Raw genomic sequence first — 21057 nt, 5'->3', positions numbered from 1 at the left:
GGCAGCTGTTCACCACGCCATCAGAAGAACCTCCCAAATGTTTTACATTGTTTTCTCCACTGATGCTTCCATAGCCTTTATTAAAGGATTTGCTTTGAACTTTAAAAAGAAATTAAGGACAGAACAAATAGAATCAGTCTTAACAGTGTGCTTCCGATCATCACATCACAAGCACCGAATGGCATGCAACACTGCCCACTCCTTAAACCAAGGGTAGTCAAACTTTTTATACCTACCGCCCACTAATGCATCTTTCTTGATGGTAAAATTTCCCTACCACCCACCAGTGCTAGATGGAAGGAGGATTCAGTTTGTGCCGTAGAACCCCCTACTGCCCACCTAGAATCCTGAAACACCCACTGGTGAGCGGTAGGGACCAGGTTGACAACCCCTGCCTTAAACTGTCACTCATCAAAAAAGTTGCATGGCAAGTTTCCTCCCCCAGATGAAATGAAGACACAGACACATTGTTTTAAGGTTAATGGGCGTAAAAGGCCACAACTTTATTGATTACGGAGTTGAAGGTATTGGCCTTAGGCATTGGCTCCTATCGACTACCCGGCATGGTGACCGGGAAGGGTTGAACACAAACCGCAGGAGTCCTGTTGAAGTACGCCAACTAGGATCCCACAGGTGTCACCGCTCGGGGGCGTGCCGGAGGCCCTACCTCTCCAGGCTTCGGACAAGGCCACGCCCCCCCTGGGAGTCCTCTACTGGACTACCCCTTCTCCTTGGGGGAAGGTGATGGCGCTCCCTTCCCCCCTCCTTTTCCTAAAATTTGCCCCATGCCAATGCCTAACCGCCAATACCCGAAAGTTGTGACGATTGCTACGAGGTAGGCGAAAAAACCAAAAGGCAGGAAGTGTGCCAATTTGGAAAAATTCCTACCAGGCCCCTTGCGGCGACCAACCGGAGTCCATAGCAAGGCCAATTCTAGCTAAACCTAAGGGTGGGTGGGATGGGAAAACCGCTCAGCTGCTGGGCGAGGGGGAAAAGAGGGCGGTCCCTGGGCGTGCCTGGCCTTAAGTAGCCCAGTAGCTGTGTCACACTTTGGACAGGATGAGTCACCTCCAACATGCAGCCATACCATTGCAGTACACCCACAGCTGCAGCTGTCATTAGAAAGGTCATTCTTCTCATGAAAAAGTCATTGCTATCAGAATGTTTATTCAGAGGTCCAAAGAGAAGAACCAGCCCTGACATACACTAATCTCGGACCTCTTTATTCTTCATAGATTACACCCATCATACCCATGTTGTACACCAATGCTAATGGATTTTTAAATGTGGGCTTTCTAAAATGCCAACAATGATGTAAAAAGTGCTGGTTGGGTTTCAGTTTATGCAAAGAGAATATGCACATGAACTTCCAATACCTACACGCAACCCTCCTCTCTCCTGTACCTTTCTGTTGCTACAAAACGATCCTGCATGATATCTTAGCCAAGAGGTTTGCTGAAACAGTGCAAGAAAGGAGGCAGGTGGGCACCACCCTGTGCAGAAGCTGCAGCTGGTACAATGCAGTGGCTCAATTGGGGTAGGATAAATACTTAACATTTCTGAAATCCTTATTTTTTCTGAAGACTCAAGTTGCCTATAATTTTGTGCATGGGTACATCAGCAATCTTGCAGATATCCTGTAAGTCTGAAGGTTATTTTACACCCTGAAGATGTCTAACTGAAAAGCAACATTGCATATTTTTATTTATTTTTTAAAATGTCTGAGTCCAGTGGTCTGTTTTCCCAACCATCAGTATTTTCAGACCACTGAATTGGAGAAGTTGAGTTATTTTGAAAAGAAACTGCTATCATTTACACACACACACACACACACACACACACACTGAACAAAAAGACTTGGCAACAAACCAAGTTGTCATATACATTAATGGAAAGGGACTAATATTTGTACTTTTGAAAGAAATTTTGGCTGAAACTCCACATACCTGTAGTTTCCTCTTCTTTCTTGACAGGCTTCCTGTCCAATCACTGATTCTGCGCATACGGCTTTTCAGTGTTTCCTTTTTTGCTGCGTCTTCATTAAGGGTTGCAGATTTTCTGCAGGGCAGAGTGTAGGAAGAGTACTGTGGAGGTCCCCTGTGCTCTACCTTAGAAGGAACGTCTATGGCTGAGGTAAACGAAACACGGTTGCTTAAACCAGCATGATGAGCATTGATATAATCTGCAGAGAGCCCAATATCAGAGGTTTGGGAGCTTCTTAGATTTGAATCCCTATATAAATCACGGAGGGAAGAGAGAGACGAACTTTGGTTCAATGGTTTCTTGCAGTCATTCTGGGGAAATTCAACTTGGATACTTGCATCGAGGGTGCTCCTGGACAAGTATGACCCATCCAGTTCATTCATGTCTCCATTATTTCCCCATGGAGCGTCATACCATGAAGACTCTGAGCTAATAGAGCTCCCTTTACTGGATCTAAGCCTTGAATCAGTGGCTGACAGGCGGTGACTTCCAACATAGTCTGTGCCACATGTTTCCTTCACTTCAAGCACATTATTCTTTTCAGACTCTAAAGTAGGCGAGTACCGCAAGAGTTGAACTGGTCCACTGGAATCCTCTCTGGAGACTGTGCTGTTGCTGCTGCTGTTGTGAAATTCAACCCTCAAACACCCATCCAACTTTCCCAGTGTCTTAATGAGGACTTTTGGGCTCATTCTGTCATCCGATGGTGGGCTTTCTTTCTTCCCATAGCAATTTAAGAAATGCCCATTACATTCCCTGGAAGCGACATGATTGCTGGTAGCTTCAAAGTCAATGTAGTGCAATTTCTCAGGCAAAACTGCATTATTGCTCCCTTGACTATAGCTTCCCAAGTTGTGCGTCCTATGTTTGGCATGGCTGCTACCCTTTGAAACTTTCACTACTGTGTCACCAAGTCTAGAGGAATAAGGCTGAGTATTCTTGAAATGAGAAAGGCAACTTCTGGTTATTGCTCGAGATTTGTAGTTTGTGCCACTGGTGCTGTGATTCCATCCCTGCGTGGAAGAGGACTTCTCATCTTTAGCATGGATGCTGCGAATTTTCAGAGAACAGGGCTTTTGCTTGGCACTGGGTGTAGAATTAGTATGGTTTTTTGTTCCCTGAAGGCTGTACTGGCTTTCTGAATTCCCCATTTTTCACTAAATCAAGAGAGTATGAACAGCTGTGGTTATTAAAACACTCTAACAAAGTAAACTTTCAGTCTTACTTTTAAACTTCTAAAAATATTTGCTTATAAGAAAATTTCACTAATCTGGATTTTTTATGGGGACAAAACAAGGGATGTTGTTGTTGTTTGCACATTTAGTTTGCATAGGAATTATCCTGGAAGCTACCTTATAAATTATTATCATCATTATTAATTTATTAACCACCTTCTAAAATACCATCCCAAGGCAATTTGCATATAAATAAAACAGTTAAAAACACAATGACAATAACAAATACATTTAAAACAAGATAAAAACCCTAACAAGTGGACATTCATGGTAAAGACCCATTTATCCAGCTGGAAAAACTTGTTGGAACAAAAATGTCTTCAACTGTTTCCAGAAAGTACAGATAGTTTGAATGTAACTTAAAGATTGTGCTGCACCCATGTCATGGCTTGAATTTATAGATTCTCAGCAAACCAAAGTTCAGATCTGCTGGGCTGCTTTCATTTTTCATTCTGCACAGCACTTCCTGGTTCAAAATGAAAACTTTTGTATCAGACAAACCTGAAGAATCACTCAAATGTAGATGGAATAACCAGTCTGTGTCCTTGGCATTATCTTGATAGCTGGTCACCAAGCTTCCCACATAATTCCACATGAATCCCTGTAAAACAAGAAGTTGGGTAAGGTCTCAGTCAAGTTAATACACACATCTTCATATTGTATTTAATGTTTTATAAAATGCTTTTTTAGACACCATTAACGTAGCAGTAATTATTTCAAATGACTTAACCATGCTAACACAAAAACCACGGCTTGTGCTCATGTGCTCCTTCTATGCTCATATTCCTTCCCTTAATTTCAGGGTCTTGGCAAATCAGTTTGCAGCTTCAGTGGAGCCAGACAAGCTATGGCTAGTGCAAACTTGCCCACATCCAAGGATTACAAACCATGGTCTAAAGTGGGTTTGTGGGCAAACTACATCTGCCTGAAATTTTGAGTTTACTTGGACACATTCATATACTGCCAAACCATGCTAGGCATTACATCTGAACCAGGCCCAAGTATCCCAAGGCAGAATACTACAATTAAAATTACCATCAAGTGAGATGCTGTAATATGATTCAAAGTTTTATGTTTAATAGCTGGATCTCAAATTATAGTTTGATAAATCTCTGTGGGGCTTTTGTTGTTCTCGATCCACAATCCCATCTGAATTCCAGCTGTGACCCAGAGGTAAAAGGCCACTGGGTAATTCACTCATCCTACCAGCTGGCAAACTCTGTTTGTATTTTAAGGTTGATCTGCCAGAAAAGTAACAACAACAAAAGGAAAGCACCAGGCGCTGCACACACCAAGGGACAAAAGCAGCTTTTGAGAAACTGACTCTAATAGAAACTTATTCAGAGAGCAGACAGAAAGCTGAATTTCAAAGTAAATAGATCAGCATCGTAGAACGTTGCTATAAGGTTTGTATTTCTAAAGCACACAAGAGACTTATTTCTTTTTATAACTTTCAGCTATCTAATGTACATTCTAGAATCTATGTTTGTAGAGCCCTAAGTATTTTAAGAACATGTGCCCCAAAGGTGAATAGAGATTTACGCTTTCCAAAAAACAAAGAAGACATTTTATTGTAATGTGTGTAATGTTTGTCAAACTTACAAAAAAATAATAATATTACACAAACTTGTTGTTCAAACAGATACATCACTAATCTATAGGTTAATGAAGCTTTACTATAGCACTGACACAAAGAAGCCACATTGGAAGCTCAGCGAACAAATGACAATGACTTTCCAGATTATACCCTACAATATCAATGTATACAAAGTCATGAACATTTTCACTAATAGAAAATTAGCTGTACAACTCTGATACAAAGTGCTGTGACTCAATCTTATTACACCAACAAAAATACTTAAAAAAAAAAATTTATGACACCCCCTCCTTTGTAAGTACTAATTGCTTCGATGTATAAATGTCACCAACATAAAGCACATTTTGGGTAACAGGCACAGCACAATGCTAAGATACAGACAAAACAACAGTGATGATTGGAAGGAAAACACCACATAAATTTTGCATGCCCCTTGTTACCGTGTAAATGGAAATCTCCAGGGGACTATTGACCAATGAAACACAGAGGAGTCACCAATGAGAGCATTTATATTCAGAACCAAAGTTACAAGAACATAAACTACATTCACAAGGCAACTTTCAGAAGCCTATTTCTATTTATAAGAGGACATGAAACCCAATTTGTCTGAAGAATCAGTCAAAGACCATCTGGTCTCTACCATGATTGTGCACTCACAGAATAATCCTTTTTAGCAGAGCAAGTGGCAAGCAAGCTGCTGTTATAGACCTCAGTATAACAGCATCAATTCTTCAAACTTAAGCCACTGATACAGCCTCCATTGTACACCAATACAATGAAGATGGTTAATAAATACATCTATCAAAGGCAGGTATGCAAAACGAGCTGACACTCAGCACAATGAACAGTTAAGGCTACAAGCACTGCATGTGAAAAGTACTGTCATGGAGCACTATTTCTTATCATGTAAGGCAACTTCCTAACAGCAGAAAGCAAACACAAGAGCTTGCCAGCACTTAAAACTATGTGTTTTAGTCCTGATTACACTTGGTAATAAACGCATGATCATTTATAACTTGTTCACTTTATTCATGCGCTAGGCTGTCTCACTGTGGCTAGATTTGCCACAGAGGCATTCCTTTACTGTATCTCTATCTTATAATGAGTTGGACCATTGTCTATTTAGCTTAGTACTACCTATACTAACTAGCAGTAGCTCTCCAGACTTTCAAGGAATGGGCTCTCCCATTCGTATCTGAATGAAAATTTCTGCATGCTACATCTCTTCATGACTGAGCTGCAGTTGTGAGGCTTGCACTCTCCTCGACTCCCCTTTCTTCTTCCAGTGAGCCACAAATGTGAGATCAGAAGTTTTCATTTCCATTTTAGATTAACCATGGTTCAGCGCATCATCCAAAATCTAAACTGTGGTTAACTTAATTATGGTTAAATTGAAATAATCTAGATTCATAAACTTGGCCTGAAGTTGGCTAGCTTCAACACACTATAGTTAAGCCTGAATTTATTTTGTTTGAGTTTGAACATTTGAACAACACAACAAGCTATGGATGATCTAAAATAGAAATGAAATCTCCTGAATACCTCCTTGCAACACAGCTGGAGGGTGGGCAGCATAAGCTATGGCTTGCTGAGGCTCATTCTTGTGGTTCTTAGGTCCTAATAAAGTCAGTGAATTCTGTTTATTGTCACTAATTCTTTATCCCAGACACAACCCAGTAACCATCCAGTTGATGGTCATTTCAAGGGTTCTGCCATGCAGCAGATTCAGCTTTATTTGGGGGGGCTGTCCCAGGTAGGACCATTCAAAGCACACCTTGAATTTTATAATTCATAGGGGGGAAATGACAGAGGAAGTGTAAGGGGAGGCTATTTTATAAGAAATATATAGTAACACGCCCCCCCCCGCAAGAAAAGGTTGCTGGCTTCTTAAAGGCCAATGGCCGTAGAGTTCAATGGGTTTTTCCACAGCGAGTCAAACACATCCACCTATTCCTCTTACAAACTCGATGTTATTTTACTGCAATGCACTGCACTGCTGTGATGTGAAATAAAATGGCGTAAACTTAGCTCTTGCAAATCAGTAGAGTGCGGCAGCCGAAATGATCATGAGGCTAGAACAACTCCTCTGTCAGGAAAGGCTGCAATAGATGAAGTGTTTTAGTTTAGAAATAGGCGAGTAAGACAGGACATGATAAGGATGTATTAAGTTATTCACCTTGTTTTTATTTATAAGCCACCATGAAAAAAGGAAGGGTATAAATAAATATGTGACGATAATACTAATACTAATAGAGGTTAGAGAGATTTTTCTCTCTTTCATAATACTAGAACCCTGAGTCAACCAATAAAGCCGAATGTGGAAAGTTTCAGGACAGCCAAATAAAGTTCTTCCCACACTTAAATTCCCTACCACAAGATAAACAGATGGCCACCAACTTGGGTGGCTTTAAAAGGGAGTTAAGACAGATTAATGGAGGATATAGCTGTCAATGGCTACTGGCCATGATGGATGTGCAAGACCTCCAGTATCAGAGGTGGTATTCTTATAATTATTATTACCCACAATTCATCCACAGTCCCTGGGTGGGTTACAACAATCTAAAATTCAGGAATAAAATAGTTAAAACAAATCTCAGCCACAGAAATAGGGTGCGTCTTGAATACCAACTGGTGGGGAACACAAGCAGGAAGGGTGCTATTGTGCCCATGCCCTGCTTGCAAGCTTCCCATAAGCATCTGGTTGGCCATTATGAGAAATGATGCTGGACTAGATGGGCTCTTCCCTATATTCACAACAGCTTTTCTATCATCACAATCCTATGTCAATAACTCATGCACATGTATGACCATAATGTTTGCATTAGCAGGATATTCAATAGGAAATTATGTTATTGGATAGCCGCACAAGGATATAGTATATTTCCTTGTCAAGTTGAGCACTTTGTATTAAAAGTAAAACTGCAAATGTAAGAGGACAAAACCACTTACATTATTATTACATTCATGCGCCTTCTGCCAAGGCCACACGTGACTTTTTTATATATCAAGCAACTGAGTGGAGATGTGTGCATAACAGTTTTCAGCTCTTTCACAGAAGACTTCCTGGCATAATTTACTGCATTTTTGAAAACCAGGCATCTTAGTCACATGCTATTGCAAACCAAAAGCAGAGCTTTTGATTTCTACAATCTTAGCAATACTCCTATGCCTACACACACACACACACACACCCCAAATTAATGCTACTATGATATTCTTGGCAGATTTACTATTTTAAATTATATACCAAGAAACTCAAGGAATGAGCAGCCACACAAATACAAATGATTATGATTTTTATATTCCTATTTAGTCTTAAAGGGTTCAGTTCTTCCAACTGGAAGCATGATTTATGTATTCTAGCTGTAATGCCACTTTGACACCATTATAGAACGGTCTCTCACCAAATCTGAAACCAAAGAATCTACAGCCTAAAAATTATAAACAGCAATCTCAAAAATAAATAAAGAAAGGCACATTACAGAGTGCAATTGTAGACACTTCTTGTTCACGTGTTCTATTTTGAAGATTAAATGTGGACTACTTTATTTTAGTAAGGTAAAGATAAAGGGACCCCTGACCATTAGGTCCAACCGCAAATGACTCTGGGGTTGCGGCACTCATCTCGCTTAATTTTAGTACATGTGCAAAATCACATCCTTATCTTCCAGGTTAATTATTCCTTAATAGCAATGACCTTCTGATTCTGTAGTCACAGTAAGTAACAAATTCAAATCACCACTCCTTGCACTACTGTAAGATAAGACTAAAATCATGTGGAATCAACTTTACTATGCAGCCTTCCTGGAAATGGTCCTCTGGGTATACTCAAGATTCAGCATGATTACTCACATGACATGCAGCTGTTGTCTACTGTCTCCGCTGCACCCTCTCAATTTGGGATGTAGAAAAGGATATAATGGAAATGACACACCAGTGCATTACACTTTGTGGTCAGCCATCAGTTCCAATGTAGGTTTGTCAAATTAGCACATACCAACAGTACTAATTGCAAACAACTAAGTCATTGCAGTTTAGAATTAGAAGGAAGTTATCACATGAACACAAATCAGTCGATAGGTATGAACATTAATAGTGCATAAGATCCGATCTAACAAAAAGAAAGTGAAGACCTCAATCATGCCGTATCATGTCACTGGGGTTAATAGAGTGATGCAGTGGATAGACTGTTGGGATGTTGGAGACTGAGCCCCAAATCCCTGTATATCTGGTATCCTGATAAAGGTACCTACAGCCTTAGTTTATTCCATAAGGTAGGCAAATAGATGGATGGATGAAGTACGCTGTACAGCAGAGTGTACTGTAGAAATGATAATAGTGTGAGGCAATCCCAACTATAAAGATCCACTTTCCTCTAAAAAGTGCAAAACCCATCCAGCTATGACACTGCTTCCATTATGCCTGTGTGCACACTGGGGTTTTATGCATTTTCATTCTAGTCTTATCATATAGTTACACAGCCCTGAATCATGGTTCCCACTCATGCCTAATGAACATCCTCCAATTGCCTTGGGTAGTTGGATGAAGACCAACTTGCCCCAACAGCAAACTCTACCAACATAGAAGGCTACTTTTAGGACTAGAAACAAAAGTGCCTACTCCTTCAGGCTCTTTTCCTGAACTAGTTTTCTGATAGAAAACACAACCTCACCTTCCTTTAGCTGAATTAAATGGCCACAGGCTCTTTTGACATACTGCAGCTCCTAGTCAGAGACTCTCTCCTTTCCCTACCTAGGGTGCTTAAGTATTTCTGGCAACATCCTTTCCCAGCCCATCAACTACTTCCTCTGCCAAAGCCAATGCTTTTGCCTGACACTTCAGTGGTGTCGCTCATTGCTGCATCACTGCTGATGTGGCCTTGAATGCCAGTGCTGGCCCAGAGCAGCCACTGAACTGAGATAAACCACTGGTGCTTTTATTGCTGCATGAAGTCCTTCTTGATTTTGCACAAAAAGCTTACTCTGGGACCATTCAGAGCTATCCTGTAACTAATAAACTAGTTTTAAATAAAGCCAGAACAAAATGCCAAATGCCACTAAAGCTAATTATTTCAAAATAAGTGGCTTAGAATAGGATGCCAGTTACACCAAGGGAGGCATATCAACTTAGCAATTCCCTTCTAGTGGAAATAATGATCAGCACTCTTAATAAAGACACTTCCTCTTTTTCAGTAGCATTTTTCTTTCATAAACATATAAAATATGTCTTGTTGGATCACACCAAAGCTCCATCTATTGTAGCATGTTGATTCCAACAGCAGCTGCCAGATACTTATCATTTGGAACTGCAAAGGTATCATTAGAATGGTTGTATTGTGTGGCATATGAATAACATTCCATCTGAAAAGCTATGCAATAGCCTAAAGATCCATCCTAGCCAGGGGGTGGGTGGGGAGGGACGGGAGAAGGAAGAACTTTGTTCTTTTTTAAAAAAAAGTTACTTAATTCAATATTGGAGCAAGTTCAGACCTGAAGTGTTCATCTAATATATAAGTAATACAGGATAACAATAAAGTAATTTTTCAGACAATTATGCACTGTAAATTTCAGGGGAAAACAACCAAGAGAGCAAGCAAGAGTTATTTACAGATTAGTCATAGTGTATGCAGGCAGGATAAAAGCTCTACTGCAGAAATCTTTCTCTGTAAGAAAATAAATCTTTTACTCTTCAAACTGTAAGACGATTTGAATAGCAGCTAACTCAACGGTTTAAACAACGGCAACCACTAGCTCGTTCAGCAAAGTCGCTCATAAGACTGCTGAAAGGGAAATGTGTCCCTCTTAATCTGTTTGGAAAGGAAAGCAAAACTTCAAAGCCAAGAATCACAAACAGAACCGCTCTGCCCAGTTCCCCCTTCACAACTTCTTTTCTTATTGAGCAGACTGCGTGTCCCACTAGATTCCTTACCCCAGTCTCTGCTGCCCAGAGCTTCTGCTCTAGTCCATTTCTCCAAACGTGTCACAGAACCGTTTAGCATACATACACACAGACTCTCCCTTTCTTTTTCTGCTTCTGGTAAGCCAGGAAACTGTGTCTAAGTCTCCAAAATGTTCAGCAGTTATGGGCTAAAAACAGATTCTGTGCTACGCTGGATATATTTTTGTCTGCAAGCTACACACCCTCCTCATGTTCAATTTTTTCCATTGGTGGAACAGGATGATGCAGACTTAACCAGAAAGTGGTTTTCCATGGGCCGCTTGAAATGATTAGCCTGGACAGCCTGCCATAATGCCTCTAAGCCTTCAGGGAATACTCTATGACTAGGCTGTTGTTTGACCCTGCATTCCTGAATTACCACCAAAGTGCCATAGGAAAGCTACTAAAAGGCTTGCTGAATAAAGGTTTGCTTGCTTAAAAGGTAGGACTTCAGTGTCTTTAAAATATACCTCTATATATTAATTAATAATGCATAACTTTAACTTTCTTCATTTTAATATAGTTCGCCTAGATAAACAAGCAACTTCCCAAACCACAGATGGAATGTTATATTTCTTATATAGAAATATAAAAGTTATCATGCAGCATAGTATTAGGCATAGTCAAACTTGACAGATTCTTGCTTTTATTTTAGAATGTTAAAAATTCAGCCGTAACCATCAATAGCCCTCAATTACTTTAACCCTCAGTAACTTTAACAACAATGAAAGCTCCTTATTTCAGAATGCAGCAGTAACCCAAAGTTTCATAGTTCTATCAAAATAATACAATGCATTAAGAAATGAGTCATTTACCCAGCAAGGTAAACTGATGTTTGGTTTTTAGACCTCACAACTTTTAAAAAACTCCTTGGACTCAGTGATGCATTGTAACAGGTTATAATTGCTTCTCCAATATATGCTGTTGATAAAGGATTGAAGAGCTATTTTAGCTTCCTATGTGGACACTTTTAGTGATTTCTGAATTTTTTTGTATTCCCCACCAGCCCACCCAAGAAATGCAAAATACTGTAGAACAAGACTTGCCACTAGATTGAGCCTTACAGGGTGGAAAAAGTTGCCTTGTAATTGTTACAATAATTCATCCTACACAGATAATTCATACAACACAGACTGCAATAGCCCTTCTGAAGCTGAAGCTGAAGCTGTTAAAACCAGCACAGAACTGCCAAGCTGCTCTTACCACTCTCCATCACCGCAAGTAAGCTACAAAAGGGGTAAGGTGGAATAATATGACACATCTTTTCAACCAATTTTAGAAAACAGAACTTTTGATGGGGTGCTAACTGCAGATAGGATTTCATTAGCCCTGCCATGCAAAACTTTTATTTAAAAAATCAGCATTTGTCTTTTTGGTATGAAAACCTATGGACTTTGGCTATTGCAGAAAAGAATAACACATAACCTTTGGGTCTCCAAAGAGATGGAGGACCTAGAACGCTTCTACATCATCTGGGATCTTATTTCTTATGCTTGAGAGTAGTTGATTGGGCAATATGGCTATCCTGATTTATATTAGTGTGTTACCACTTCTTTCCATGCTCCTTCTCTTGTATGTGTGTTGAGCTGTGTACAAGGCAATACCCGACTACTGTACTTTCAAGTAGTCAGTAATAGTCACTATATTTCAGGAAAACTTCATTAAAAACAAAACAAAACCCTGGTGTTTGGCCAAGATTAAGGGGGGCAATCAGGTGGGGAGGACCTGTATGACATTCTCCCTCCCTCCCTCCCTCCCTCCCTCCCTCCCTCTCTCTCTCTCTTTCTGTTTCTCTCTCTCATATAGCACCAGACTGTTAAATGATACAATAGCAATGTGAATTAAGTACTGCATAAGGGGTTCCTATCCTTTATGTTCAACCTGTGAATTTTTGCTTTGATTTCTTCAGGTGATTTCCATTTATTATTTTCCCATGAGATTTCAGTTTCTCTACCTCTTTTATTGTCAATCATTTTTACCCATTTTTGCTATTTCTGGATGCAACAGGGCACCTGTATTTAGCTCTGCTTGCATTAATAGACATCCTGATCTCTGGTGTTTAATTGTATTGTAATCGCTATACCTATATTCTTTGGTATTGTTCTAATTTCCTCTCATCAGTCAAATATACTTAGCTCAGCCCATTTAGCTGCAGAAATTTTAAAGTGGATTTCTCTTATCGGGAATCAGGATGTAAAGAATTTCAGGCATTTCCCTGGTTTTAACTTGGGTCCAATATAATGTGAATATGAAAGAATATTTCTGACATTCCAGTTTTTTGCTTCTCAACTCCATAATAACTACTCATAGCAAATCGTCTTATGTTATCTAATAAGAAGCCCTAATCTAGTTTGTTGGCTTATCAGATTGCCATTGCCATTTGTTTACATAAAAATGCATGGGGAATACTGTATGTATATGGCTAGCTTAGCTTTATCCAGGGAGGAAATATGGCATTATAATTTCAAATAAAATGCTCTCAAAAACATAACATGTAAAATAAAAGTGTGTCTATTTGCATTTGCACATCACAAGCTGAGTGATGTATTGGAATTTGCTGCTATAAGAAAAGCTGCCCAAGGCAAAATTAATGACACAGACAAGTTCAACATCTGCCAAGGCATCTAATAACTCTCAGCCATTTTGCTTGTTGGAGGTGCCTTTGTTTGAAATGACAGGTTCAAACAACTGTCATTTACTCGCCAAGTCTCAAGGGACTTACTCGCCAAGTCTCAAGGGACTTACTCGCCAAGTCTCAAGGGACTCTTTCTACTCATGGTCTGTTGGGAAGCAGGGGATGGGGGTGGCACACACACACACACACACACACACACACACACGGGTTCTTTTACTCTTTTACAGCCCATCATGCTAATCAAGGAGAACATCACCATGTGAACCCATTTTAATCATGCAAGTAAAATAGACAGGAAGCAAAAACTGAATGGAAGCAACTCTTACATGTTTCTCTAGTTTTTGTTTAAAACATCGTTTGTATTCTGAAACTCTGCACTGCAGAGAAATATGCAAGTGTGTTGCGATATTGCTAATCATTGCAATTGTTAGTTGAGGGCCATCAGTGTTGATTGCACAGGGTTCCTGCCCTGAGGCGCTTGCAACATTTGAGGCAGGAGAAGCTACAATGAAAGCAGTGGATTCACAAATGAACATGGAAGTAATATACAGTTGTTTAAAAGCTATTCATGCTTTCAAAAGGGTTTTGAAACTGGCACTTTTGAAGAAAAAGCAATCCCTGATACTACTGAGAATCCCCCTTGCCTGGCTCCTATTTGCTGCCAAGGGTGCTATTTGAGGACATAAAGGTGAGGAGATAACATTTAAAACTAAAAATTATCTTATTAAGAAATTATCCTGTAGTGTGAACACAAAAAAATTCCTTCCAGTAGCACCTTAAAGACCAACTAAGTCAGTTCTTGGTATGAGCTTTCGTGTGCATGCACACTTCTTCAGATACCTGTAGTGTGGTAATCCTTTTCCTCTTTAATCAATCATTTTGCAAGATAACACATATAGCATAACAGCATAAAAAGATCTAGATAAGCAGCAAACACATGTAACAAAACAGCTCACTCAGAAAAGTCATCCAGCTTCCTCACAATGGCCTGCATCTTATCAGGGATCAGAAGCAGTTTCTGCCATTCTAACACAAACTTGCATGGCCATTTCTCCTGCAAATAGTAATTGGAGATCCCAGACTTATGATGATAGAACAAAGCTGTAATATGATTTATTCTAACTGTTGCCAGAATCCAGTGCTGTCTTATTCCATTGGTTTCGGGAGCCACAAATAAATGCTTTGTTATTTTATTTTTTTAAGTTGCTGAAATTTTATGTGGAACACACACCACATAGAGAAAAAGTAAGCCCGTCTCTACGGAACAAATGGTTAATTATCAATCTGACAGATAATCTAGATTATTTACTTCTCCCCTATAAATGTTCTACAACGGAGAAAAAAAATATAGGCAACATTATAACAATCTTAGACTGTATTTCTAAAATACACTTACAGTGGTGCCTCAGGTTACATACGCTTCAGGTTGCAGACTCCGCTAACCCAGAAATAGTACCTCGGGTTAAGAACTTTGCTTCAGTATGAGAACAGAAATTGTGCTCCGGCAGTGTGGCGGCAGCAGGAGGCCCCATTAGCAAAAGTGGTGCTTCAGGTTAAGAACAATTTTAGGTTAAGAACGGACCTCCGGAATGAATTAAGTACTTAACCTGAGGTAGCACTGTACTTGCATTGCTATGCTAAAGTGAGAAGAAGACAGATTTCAGTCAATTATGTGCAAGATAACTTTTTTTTTGGGGGGGGGATGTTTTGCCACTAGAAAAGTATGAACTTTCTAAAAAATGAAATGGAACCTGATGTGCTAAGCCAAACCAATACCATAATAGAATATTCATTCCCACTTCTAGACAACATTTGCCTCAATGACAGTAATCACTAAAATACATTGAAAGTATATTTAAAATGCAGCTGTTATGATTGGGATGTAGAGCTATTGTTACTTCCCCGTGAATCCTGCTTTTAATAGTCCACACATGTTGTAGAGAAGCTGAAATCTGACTTGTGGGCATCCAGCATTCTAGTCACCTGCAAACACATTTGAAAGATTTCTGTAGGTGGAGATACAACCTTGCTTAACTTTAATATTTGAAACATCACGTTTCGTGGTACCAACTCACAAGACCAGCTGATCGAATACACACAGGGAAAATAATGTATACAAATGATTAAAATGGTCAGACATTTCCTAGTTAGTGCCCCAAAAGAACTGCAGTTCCTAACTAGCACTGCATAATATAGCTTTCTTTCTGCTAAATGTGCTCAGATAGCCAAGTGCCTGTCGTTAATCCTGAGCATCTGGGAGTCAGAATAATGCTGTCTTTGAAGCTGTGTGCATTATTCCACAGTGGCTGAGGAGGGAAACAGCCACCCAGAGTGATCCCTTGAGAGGATCCCATAACAAGGGTTGCATCTAGACACTGATTGGTAGAACACTCACATTTCTGATTCCTGTATACTGTACTGTGTTATCCCCCAGGTTAAGTGGGGTCCTTTCTCCCCACTCAGTGTTGAGCCTGGATTTGCATAATACTGATTGGTTGGCCCTGTGTCAATAAAATCAGTCCTGCTTCAGAAGCAGTTAAAAATAATGAAAGCAAAAAATGTGCTCTTCAAAAGCATTAAAGCTTTAGGTATAACTATTGGTTTTCTGATGAGCTCTGGGTGATAAAACAGGCAGTGGCAGCACAGGTGACACAAGTCCATGTGTTAGCTCTAGTGTAAAGGGACCCCTGACCATTAGGTCCAGTTGTGACCGACTCTGGGGTAGCGGCGCTCTTCTCGCTCTATAGGCAGAGGGAGCCGGCGTTTGTCTGCAGACAGCTTCTGGGTCATGTGGCCAGCATGACTAAGCCGCTTCTGGCGAACCAGAGCAGCGCATGTTTACCTTTCCCGCCAGAGCTATACCTATTTATCTACTTGCACTTTGATGTGCTTTCGAACTGCTAGGTTGGCAGGAGCAGGAACCAAACAATGGGAGCTCACCCCGTTGTGGGGATTCGAACCGCCAACCTTCTAATCAGCAAGCCGTAGGCTCTGTGGTTTAGACCATAGTGCCACCTGCGTTCTAAGCTCTAGTGTACAAAGCCCTAAATGGCTTGGGACCCAGGTACCTGAAAGATCTCCTCCTGAGGAACAACCATATTAGGTTCTAAGATAAGCAGGGAAGTCCCTATTGGTGCTGATACTGCTGGGATCTTCCCAGCTGGCCCTCTTGGTGGCAATTCCATGTCTATGGAATGCTTTTTCTGGTGAGGTGCATCTATTTCCCCGATTATTAACTTTTAGGAAAAACTTTAAAACATTCCTGTACACCCAAGCATTTGAATACTGAAAGATAACTTTTATTGATGACCTTGAAATTACACGTAGCTGTTTGGCACATTTTTAGATGCTCTCAATGCTTTTAAATGTTTGTAGATGTTATTAAATGTTTAAATACATTTTTATTTTAAAGCTGTAATTTTATCACCTTGTGCTTGTGCCTCTGAGCTCCTTTGTGAGGAAAGGCAGGAGATAATTTTAGGGCAGTAATCCAACATTCCTGCTCCATCAGCACAAGAGACTTCTACTTGTTGGACAGAATTTCAACCCTCCTCGCCTCTCCCATGCAGCCAGCCACCCACCCGCCCACCCTCAAAAGCACCTCTGGAAGGTAGGGGAACACTTTGGTGTGCAGGGGGGAGGAGTTCCTCTGCTCGTGGAGCACTGGATACAACCCTAGATAAATTAATAACAATACTAATAGTAATGTGGCAGGGAAGCAGAGGTTGCCTTGCAGCTGCAGATGTGTCAGCCTAGCAGGTTTTGAAGGAACTGAGAAATATGAGGGCCACTCTTAACAAACCTAGATTATTAGGAAATCCCTTGACCAGCTCATGCATATCATAACTACCTAACTTATATAATGGGAGTTGGTTCACAGGGTGGCTTCTGACACATGTCACAATTGTACAAAACGAGTAATTATGTGGTGGTTAGGTGATTCAATTCATGCTTGATATGAAGAAGTCTCATGGACACACTAAAAAGCAAAGAGACTGGTGTTTTACAGAAATAACTTCTGATTCAGTTTTCAGAAAGGAATATTAGCTCTTACTTTGTTTAGTTTGCTGCTCAATCGTTTCCTTTTGGAACCCTTTCCCAATTTTCTAGGAATGCAGCACTTGTAGAATGCTAACAGTACTACTGGCCAGGAAAAGCGGAAACCCACACCTACAGAACACAGATCATTAATCAGTTCATAAAACTGTTGTCAAGCACTGGGTGTAATTCACAATCAGAACAAGTTCACCTAGAAGCCTTTCCATGTAACTTCTGGACTGGCCTTAATTCAACCATCTATTTAGGTCAGAATGATTACCTAGAAACTATACTCATTTTAAGCCAGATGTTTTAAGTTCTCTCATCCTGATTTATTATTTTAACCATTTTTGAATGCCCAATAATTTCCGTTCCATCTGTGAACATTTTAATGTACAGTCTTCCAAATTCCTGGAACTGTGTTACTGCATAACCCCAGGCATGCTAACTCAGAAGTCAGTAGGGCTTACTCTCTAGTAAATGTGCTTGGGATTGCAACCTTAATGTACACCACACCATGGATACAGACCCTCTCCCTTCATGTGTATCCCAGCTCCCAGGACCTAAGGTGTGCTGGGTGATACAGAGTTAGAGTGTACACCTGGCTGCGAAGAAACTTAAGAAGGATCTCTTCAGGTGTAGGAGGCACTAACTGCATTTTGTAGCCCAGTTGATGATCTGGAAGGGGTCAGGCTGAACTAGCATAGAACCCCCCAGAGTCTGTCCGGCCTTTCCTAGTGCAACAACTCTCAACAGGGTGTTTCTATTCTCATTTCTTCCTTGACTTAGCTTCTATTTGTTTTAAGTTTCGTTTCTTCTGCCTAATCTTGAATAGAGCCACTTCAGCTCTGTAGTTGTGTTTGAACTGGTACGCTGCACCACACTTCCAGTATCTATACCACCAGATGCTGGTATCATACTGTTTGGATCCCAGTACAATGAAGTGACCATGGGACAAATCCCCTCTTGTCAAAAGCAGAACAATTACATCCCATATAGCAATGTGGTGAAAGCAAACATTTTCCTTCCCACAAGATAGCCAAAATTGGGGTTGGGGGTATCCTTTTCCCATGGGGATGACCTGGGTTTTTTTTGGCAGCAGCCGGGGTGGGGGTAATGTTCTTTCATTCTGGCTCAGCCTTAGACTAGTACTAACAAAACAATCCACATCTACCTCAAGGTTATGTTTAAATCTACACCCATTGTTTTTACCAAGCTACCTCCATTTACGAATCAATGTCATTGTTTACTCTGCATTCATCAGAATAAATCTTTACTGCAAACATGAGGAAAAGGAAAGAGGGCAATTGCAGTCTTGGTCAAGCCCTCCTGTTGCAACATCATCAGTAGGAACTGTGTTTGACAACACCCTCTTTTATAAAAAGGCACAGACTACTTGAAAGGCACTTTGTCCTTTGGTGAAAGTTCATCCTATGGAAACACCACTTGACAATCAGTGTAATAAAAGAGGGCAGGAGCAGAACAGTCACTTATTGTGCATTAACAGTCATCGCCTTGAGCAGAAGGAGCAAGTCAAGAGGTGTAGCAAAGCAGGAACTCTACAAAATATCAATAATCGTTATAGTTCACAATTTAGAATTGTGAAAAATGTGGAGCTGCCTAAAGCCAATTTTCACCAGTTCCTCCTGCTCCCTCCCCACTGCCAAACCCATTCCACATTCCTTTTGTGAGACCCCCATCTTTCAGGAAAGGCTTTTCAGAGAGTATAGTGAGAGGAGAGGGCAGAACTGGGCAGCTTTCTGATTGTGTACGTCGAAGCACACAGCTTTATACACTTAAAGCCCCTGTGGAAAAGGCTTTCAAAAAGTTTCCAAAATTAAAGTGAAGTGAACCTATAGAACATGCCATTTCCCCAAAGGCATGCAAAACACATCCAAAGGAGAAACTTCTGTTGTTTATACCATTTCTTTTTTTTCCCGTGCATAATTTTTATTGTTTTTAAATCATAACAAACAAAAAATAAAGCAGTTTACACCTTATTGTCACAGATTTCTCTCTTTGAGACTTCCTTCAGCTTCCCCTCGAATCATCCATACCCTTATTTAACAGATTCACACAAATCCTAGCTTATATTGACATTATTTTCTCTTTCCTTCTTTTTCTCTTTAGACAATATTCCAACCTTTTCACAGAGCCTTTTTAAACCCGACTAGCGTTATCTGACCCTCACTTATATTTTCCAGATATTCCACAAATTTCCCCCAGTCCTCAATGAACCTTTGGTCTTTTAAATATCTAATTTTCCCCGTCAATCTGTCCATCTCCGCGTATTCTAGTAGTTTTGCTCTCCATTCCTCAAGCGTCGGTATGTTCTGTTGTTTCCAATTTTGAGCCAATAGGACCCTTGCGGCCGTTGTTGCATATTGGAAGAATTTACCGTCATTGTTCTTTATATCACTTCCTGCTAGTCCTAACAGATAAGCCTCCGGTTTTTCCCCAAAGTTATATCTTAATATACTCTTCATTTCATTATGTACACTTTCCCAAAAACCTTTGACCTTTCTGCAGTCCCACCACATGTGGAAGAAGGATCCCTCTTTTTCCCTGCATTTCCAGCATTTATTACAAGTTTTATATATTTTTGCTAATTTTGCAGGTGTTATATACCAACGGTAGAACATCTTCATGAGGTTCTCTTTTAACGTTATGCAAGCTGTGAATTTAATTTTTTTTTTCCAGAGTTTCTCCCATTCTTCATAGAATATGTTATGGCCGATGTCCCTTTCTACTAATACACTTCACTGAACCATCATAATAAGAATATGCAAAAGCTCCCCAAGGTTGCTATGAATTCAGGCTTAAGTCCACTGAGCCTATTCAAAGGAAACAGCCAAAAGCACATCTACTGACATATAGGAAACAGGAAAGAAGAAAACAGCATGCTAAGCTTTATCTGCTCATCTGTTTGAGACTGAATAGAATCCAGTACTTTTGTCTAACAGTTTTGTGCCCTTTTTCCTGTTAAGAAAGGTTCATATTTCACAACATTGTTCTATTAATATTCAGAAGACAAGCTTTAAGACAGGAAGGTGGTAATGAAAATGGGGGAAAGAACCTGTAAATTGCAACCATTCATTAAAATGATCCATGAGGCAGGATTTTCATTTCTAACTCGGTAACCTCACTGCATGTTTCCTGTTTACAGAGTCGCAGATGGCTAGAAATGTAAAATTCCCATGATAAAGGAAAGAATTCATATCAACTGCATGCCCTCTTGGCTCTTTTTTATGGTATAAGGAAATCCGATGACTGTGGCAAGAGGGGTAGGAAGGTCCATTAAGGCCGCCTCCATGGTGTAAGAAGTCAAACCTGGTTCTCATCAAGTCTGTGCAACCTATTTTGAAGGGACTTAAAAGTTTTCAGACAATAAAAACTAAGTGTCACATTTCTAAATCTAAAGCACTCTCAATATCTGTAATGCAGGAATAAATCACGATAAGTTCCAAATATGAGGCATATCCCCACACCAGCTCCTTAACCCAGAAGTCTACCACATTAAAGCAGGCACTCTCAACTAGAATCCTTGGAGAGACAGCAGGGATGCACAAGCTCTGTCACTTCTCCATTGCCCAGGCCCACCTCCAACTTTCAATGCTGGAGGGCAAATGTCT

The 21057-nt window shown here is 40.2% G+C and overlaps 2 protein-coding genes across 2 annotated transcripts in view; both read right to left on the bottom strand.

Moving 5' to 3' along the window:
* Window positions 1–3821, bottom strand: part of TIAM2 (TIAM Rac1 associated GEF 2) — a gene marked incomplete at its 3' end in the record, with an annotated part of 80640 nt that extends 76819 nt beyond the window's left edge. The window contains exons 1-2 of the mRNA XM_081854407.1: window positions 3720–3821; window positions 1947–3140 (exon numbers count right to left, since the gene is read on the bottom strand). Coding sequence (XP_081710533.1) covers window positions 1947–3134 — 1188 coding nt within the window. The 5' untranslated portion in view covers window positions 3135–3140; window positions 3720–3821. The remainder of the gene's footprint in view (window positions 1–1946; window positions 3141–3719) is intronic.
* LOC309338622 (uncharacterized protein) overlaps window positions 3601–21057 on the bottom strand; it is a gene marked incomplete at both ends in the record, with an annotated part of 58748 nt that continues 41291 nt past the window's right edge. The window contains one exon of the mRNA XM_081855942.1: window positions 3601–3819. Within this exon, the coding sequence (XP_081712068.1) occupies window positions 3601–3819 (219 nt within the window). The remainder of the gene's footprint in view (window positions 3820–21057) is intronic.

The sequence above is a fragment of the Podarcis erhardii genome (genome assembly GCF_964252035.2).
Source record: "Podarcis erhardii genome assembly, chromosome: 3".
Lineage (NCBI taxonomy): Eukaryota > Metazoa > Chordata > Lepidosauria > Squamata > Lacertidae > Podarcis > Podarcis erhardii.
This window is presented reverse-complemented; position numbering and strand designations above follow the sequence as displayed.